The following is a 6,773-nucleotide window of genomic DNA, read 5'->3' on the forward strand; positions in this document are numbered from 1 at the left end:
ACTCTTCACAGCAATTATTATCTATTTGTTTGACTTATTTATTGTCTAGCTTATCCAACTAGAATCCAGGCTGTGACTCACTGAGGGCTTTGTTTTATCAACCAATACCCAGAAGGATGCCTGTTATACTGCAGGCATTGAGTAGATACCTATTGAATAGAAGTATTATTGCCTGGGCAAACTTTGTAGGCAAGAGCAGGCTAGAAACGGTTTGGTGTAGGTTGATGAATTCTTACACTCTGGCAAATGACCTTTGTCTTTTTAAGAATAATAATATTATGTTTAATGTTTAAATGGCTTAACGCGACAATTTATATTTCCAAGAGTTAATCATTTATCCATCTTAAATAGCAGGTCTTGTTTTCAGTAGAGAAAAGTTTAAGAAAAATAAAAAAACGGCCTTTCAGCCTACTGATCAGAGAAGCCCTAGCAACACTTAAACAAACAAACAAACAAACAAACAATAAAAACACGAGTTGAGGCTGCGGCTGCTCATGCCTGTAATCCCAGCACTTTGGGAGGCTGAGGCAGGCAGATCACCAGCCTGGCCAACCATAGTGAAACCCCGTCTTTACTAAAAATACAAACATTTGCCAGACGTGGTGGCACATGCCTGTAATCCCAGCTATTCGGGAGGCTGAGGCAGGAGAATTGATTGAACCTGGGAGGCGGAGGTTGCAGTGAGCCAAGATTGAGTCACTGCACTCCAGCCTGGGTGATAGAGTGAGTGAGACCCTGTCTCAAAAAAAAAAAAAAAGTTTAGAGTTAGAAACTTAAAATTTTATTTTATTTTATTTATTTATTTTTTTTTGAGACGGAGTCTCGCTCTGTCGCCCAGGCTGGAGTGCAGTGGCCGGATCTCAGCTCACTGCAAGCTCCGCCTCCCGGGTTCACGCCATTCTCCTGCCTCAGCCTCCCGAGTAGCTGGGACTACAGGCGCCCACCACCTCGCCCGGCTAGTTTTTTGTATTTTTTTAGTAGAGACGGGGTTTCACCGTGTTAGCCAGGATGGTCTCGATCTCCCGACCTCGTGATCCGCCCGTCTCGGCCTCCCAAAGTGCTGGGATTACAGGCTTGAGTCACCGCGCCCGGCCAAAACTTAAAATTTTATAGAAAGGTACAGAATAAAAAGTGGAAGATGTTCCCCTATGTACTTTTCTAGTTCCTTTCATAAAAATAAAACCCCTGTAACTAATTTCTCATGGGTTGTTCTAGAAAAATTTTTCTATGCCTATAGGCATAAATTTATCAACAAAATACACATTCTCTTAAATTGCTTTAAAGATACACACACATGCACATCCTAGAAGTTTCTGTAAAAACCCTTGCACAATTTATCCTTAGATATTTATTTGCACAACCATATTGTGAAGATCGCCTCCACCTGTCTGCCTGCCTGTCCCCTATTCCCTCCCTAGTGCCTGGCACGCAGCAAGTAATGACCTATCCATTGAGTGAATAACTAAACTAGTACATCCTCATTTAACAGAAGGCACTGTGCTTTTATTAATGCACCCTGACAAACAGAATTCTTATACCACTAGTTAAGTTCTTCGAGATTCATATTCAATGAATATTGATAGTTTTTTTGTTTAAGTTGATTTTGTTCTAGGTGCTTTCACATGAATGGGATCCTCAGGCTAATCTCCTGAAGTGGTTATTTTAATTCCTGTTCTTCAGATGAGAAAATGAGACTCACAGAGTTAAAGCCAAATCATATAATAAGAATTTAAGGCCGGGCGCGGTGGCTCAAGCCTGTAATCCCAGCACTTTGGGAGGCCGAGACGGGCGGATCACGAGGTCAGGAGATCGAGACCATCCTGGCTAACTCGGTGAAACCCCGTCTCTACTAAAAAAATACAAAAAACTAGCCGGGCGAGGTGGCGGGCGCCTGTAGTCCCAGCTACTTGGGGGGCTGAGGCAGGAGAATGGCGTGAACCCAGGAGGCGGAGCTTGCAGTGAGCTGAGATCCGGCCACTGCACTCCAACCTGGGCCACAGAGCCAGACTCCGTCTCAAAAAAAAAAAAAAAAAAAAAAGAATTTAATACTAGGGAAAGGGTCTAGGCCTCTGTGCCCTACTTATATTTCTAAGTCTCTTCCTTTCCACTAGTTTCAAAAGTAAGAATGCTATGAATGTTTAAGCTTAGCTCTGAATACCAAATATTTCTGTACAGTCTATCATGCCACAAAGGTTCATTTCAAATCTCTCTAATTAGCCCAGCAGATAAAGCAGGAGCTGAAGACTCCAAATAAACCACTAACAAACAAAAAACACCTTTCACACAAAAGAAATCTCTTGATGGTGTTAAAAACTAAGCAATGTGGCTTCTTAGAACGTGGCTTCTGAACAGCTCAGAATCAAAACACAGGAAGTAAGCTGTTAATGGCACAATGAAATGAATAAAAACTATTTTGGGGGTGAACCAGAATTTGCTCTCTGCTATTTACTGGTCCGTGTTCAAAGTGGGGAGACGGGCCTTGGGGTCAAGAGCTTCCCCAGTGGCCCTATTTCCAAGAAGAAATAGCCAATACACAACTCTGTAAAAAAATTTAAAAACATACGGAATTGCACACTTGAAATGGATGAATATTATGATAAGTAAATCATGTCTCAATCAAGCTGTTAAAAAGAAAGAAAGAAAGAAGAAAGAAAAAGCAAGCAAGCAAGTAAGCAAGCCAAATTTAATGCGGTTTTACTTTGCCAGCAGTCAGCCGGTACAGATTTTGGTCGTGTGGGGTGTGTGTGTGTGTGTGTGTGTGTGTGTGTGTGTGTGTGTTTTAAAAATGTGGTCTGTGATCCAGAGCATACTAGGATGTGGGAGACTCACAGGTTACTGTTTAATATTATATAGAAAACGTGTGCAGAGTCAAGGAGGGGAAAACAGTTCTCCAATTAAAAGACTGTAGCACTAAGGCCTCCTGAGAAGTAAAAATCCATGAAAAAGGTGAAACTTTTGTTCTGTGAGTGTTGCCACAACATCACCTACTCGGGTGAAACTGCAGTGCGTACCACTCGCCTCCCACTTGTAGCTGGCCCGTTGATTCCGTTGACTTGGAATAGCAGCCTTGTTCCATCTGCTGGAGTCAGAGGTTTATGGAGGCAGAAAGTGAGTGGAATTATTTCCAAAAAAAATAATCACAGGAGCAGGGAGAGGGAGGGAGGAAGAGAGAGAGAGAAAAAGAGAGAGAGAGAGAGAGACACTGAGAGAGAGAGAAAGGAGAAATGAATTTTTGGAATAGAATGAAGTTGGCTGTATATGCATTAAAACATTTAAATGAACACTGCAAGAGCTATAAACTGATGATTCCTTAAGAAGAGCTGTCTGTTGGGATGGGACCAGAAAAAAAACCTCAAAAGGGAAGGGATGGGCAGGAGGGAACTTGCTACTGAAAGGAGTAGGGTTTGCAGGTTTGCAGTTATACCTGTCTGCCAGCCAAGGGGCTAGGGGAGACCCCACACACACTCTGTATCAGTGCCTCACCATGGGAAGGAGGACAAGGACAAACAAGCACCCTCTCCGTGCCAAACAACGAAACAAAACCTTCTTACTCAATCTAAAAGGAAAACAAAAACAAAAACAAACAGGTTTATTTCACACCCTCCCCCCACTTTTCTTTTTTTGTGTAAGAGACAGGGTTTCATTCTTGCCCAGGTTAGAGTGCAGTGGTGCAATCCTAGCTCACTGCAGCCTCAACTTCCTGTGCTCAACCAATTTTCCCACTTCAGTCTCCCAAATAACTGGAATTATAGGCATGGACGAGCATGGCTGGCTAATTTTTTAAATTTTTTGTAGAGACAGAGTTTCACTAAGTTGCCCAGGCTGGTCTCAAACTCCTGGCCTCAAAGGCTCCTCCCACAGCGATGGGATTACTGGCATGAGCCACAGCGCCCAGCCAACTGAGGCAATTTTTTTTTTTGAGACCGGATCTTGCTGTCACCCAGGCAGGAGTGCAGTGGTGCCATCTCAGTTCACTGCAACCTCTGCCTCCTCGGTTCAAGCGATTCTCCTGTCTCAGCCTCCCAAGTAACTGGGATTACAGGCACACACCACCATGCCCGGCTAATTTTTGTATTTTTAGTAGAGACGGGGTTTCACCATGTTAGCCAGGATGGTCTCCATCTCCTGACCTCGTGATCCGCCCACCTCGGCCTCCCAAAGTGCTGGGATCACAGGGTGAACCACTGCATCCGGTCTTAACTGAGGTAATTTTTTGAGAAATTCTGGGCAAATGCCCTCACTTACCTCTAATCATAGGTTTAAAAACGCCAATAAAACTTGTTTATTGCTTAAGACTAGGGCAGTAGTTACCCTTAACTACTGTAGTGGGGAAGTGATAGAAGGGGGTGCAGAGGAACTTTCGATGGGTGTCCCTTTGGGAAAACCCATCAAGCTGGATACTCCTGATTTTTCCACTAGTCTGTATCTAGATTTTACTTTTTTCTTTTATGATTTTTACAATATTGTTTATTTTAATGAAGCTGGTGTAGTCACTGTCCATTTAAAACCCGGTATCTCAGGCCAAAAAGTACGAATAAAAAAGAGCAGCATTCTGTTGTATTCATTTCTGCATGTATACCTTTATTGCTAATGAAAATTAGAACTTTTCTGGGATCTTCTGACAAGATTAAGAAAAAAAAATCTTCAAATGCCTTTTCTTCAGGGAAGCCATCTTTGGAGTTAGTCATTAAGCTCAACCTTATCTGTCATCTTGACTTAACCTGATGCTCCTTTTCTTTTGGTCCAGACCCTCAAATTTTAAAAATAGCTTCAAGTTGTTAAGGAGAAGTCATTTTTCCACAGCTCAGTTCTTTAAAAAACTTCCATCTCCCACCAAAAGTCATAGTCCAGGAGTGAAACAATCACATGGTTGAACATCAGGGCCAACTGGAAAGTCATTATGAACACTTGCATTGGTCGATCTTGTCATCTGAAAATGTACAGTCCTGAAAAAGGTGGCCTCTCTGTGCACACGTAATTTTTATAAAAGGAGAGAGCAATATGAAGAGGACTGAGCCTTGATCACCAGAAATCAGCATAATGAAAACAAACAATAATGAATAATGAGAACTAGAATTCAAATTACCAGATGTTTTAAAGAGATAGAGTGCCTGTTTTCAATTCCGTTTTAAATTCCACGTTACATACGAACTATTTTAAAAATAAAAAAGGACTGAGGGAAAAGGAAAAAAAAAAAAGAATGTCTAAACTGTTGAATGACCCCCGATTTGTTCCTGATAAACTTCAATCACATCTTCTTCCTCCATTCCCAGTTCTTCTGGAGTATGATTATCAGCAATTCTCTGACCTTCAAAGAGAAACCTGAGGGAATTCACTGGAACGCCCTGTCTCTGACAGTACGATTCCTTGAGTTTCTTGAGAGGTGTTGTCATTTTCACTTTGAAGTGAATCTCACTGCTATCCTGTCCAATAACCCTGAGTTTAATATCTTCATCTTTTATCTTATCCCCCAAATCCTCAGTTGAAGGTTTTGCCTCCTGGTCAGACATGGTGATGGGGCATTCACCTGCAGGTCTCCGAACAGCAGCGGTCTCGAGGTAGGCAGAACCCCGTTCTAGCGTATACAATGCCATCTCCCTTCGTCACAGCACGACACCGCGGCCGTAGTCACTTCCGCTATGCTCACGTCACTACTGTTACGCCTCGCATCACTTCCGGTGCAGCTTGCGTCACTTCCGCTAGGCACAGAGAGGAGGCCCGGAGAAGAGCTAACTTTTTAATTTAAAGTACCGCTATGTATTCCCTGTTCCTGCTTCCTCATCAATTTCAAACTTAACAGGACCCAAAGAGAACTTGGGTTCTCTGTTCTCAGGGGCCGCCAGCTATCTTTTCCCAGCCTAACAACAACAACGTCAGCATGTCCCTGTTTCTTCTTCCTCTAATCTCCTCACCCAGTCTGGATAGCCTGTTGTCTCTCCCTCTAGAGCAGGTCTGAAATCAACCGGCTTTACCCCATCTTCATTGAGGTGGCCAAGTCCATGTGGTATTTTGACTGGACAACTGTCGGGGACTCCCAGTTGGTTTACCCACTGCTTCAGTTGTCTCCCTCTCCAGTGAATCCATTCTCCATTTCCATTTTATTTTATTATTTTATTTTATTATATTTCATTAATATTTTTTGAGACGGAGTCTCGCTCGGTCACCCAGGCTGGAGTGCAGTGGCACGATCTCGATTCACCACAAGCTCCGCCTCCTGGGTTCAAGCAATTCTCTTGCCTCAGCCTCCCGAGTAGCTGGGATTACAGGCATGTGCCATGATGCCCGGCTTTTTGTATTTTTTTAGTAGAGACAGAGTTTCACCGTGTTGGCCAGGCTGGTCTCAAACTCCTGACCTCAAGTGATCTACCCGCCTCAGCCTCCCAAAGTGCTGGGATTACAGGCATGAGCCACCGCGCCTGGCCCCCATTTCCATTTTATAAGAATGGAAATCAGATGACGACATTCTCCTTCTGTAAAGCCTCCTCATGGCTTCCCTTCACATTGAAAGAACCACCCAGGATGGGGAGAAGCCTTCTGGTGTCACACAAGAAAAGCCATGGCCACCTCCCCTCATCCCTTCCCTCCTCCCTCTTGGTCATTCTGTTCTGATCTCCTTCTGTCCCTCCAACATGCGTAGCTCATTCCTTCCTCGGCGACTTTGCCTTGCTGTCCTCTGTCCTGGGTCTAGGCCCTAATGTCTCCTCGCCACAAAGGCTGCCCCTGGTCACCTGTGTGGTTGCCATTTACTGTCACATCACCTTCAGAACCCCTGT

At 43.7% G+C, this 6,773-nt stretch overlaps 1 protein-coding gene across 1 annotated transcript; it reads right to left on the reverse strand.

Annotated features, from left to right (window-relative positions):
- Window positions 1-4,465: 4,465 nt before the first annotated feature.
- Window positions 4,466-5,854, reverse strand: LOC699185 (small ubiquitin-related modifier 5). Its single transcript, XM_028828769.2, has one exon. The coding sequence runs from the start codon at window positions 5,592-5,594 to the stop codon at window positions 5,205-5,207; it is 390 nt and encodes a 129-aa protein (XP_028684602.1). The 5' UTR covers window positions 5,595-5,854; the 3' UTR covers window positions 4,466-5,204.
- Between the last annotated feature and the right edge of the window lie 919 nt (window positions 5,855-6,773).

Source organism: Macaca mulatta, chromosome 10 (assembly GCF_049350105.2).
Source record: "Macaca mulatta isolate MMU2019108-1 chromosome 10, T2T-MMU8v2.0, whole genome shotgun sequence".
Classification (NCBI taxonomy): Eukaryota; Metazoa; Chordata; class Mammalia; order Primates; family Cercopithecidae; genus Macaca; species Macaca mulatta.

Bases quoted from the DNA above. Each gene is read 5' to 3' on its own strand.
- LOC699185 (XM_028828769.2), bottom strand. From the start codon at position 5,594: ATGGCATTGTATACGCTAGAACGGGGTTCTGCCTACCTCGAGACCGCT.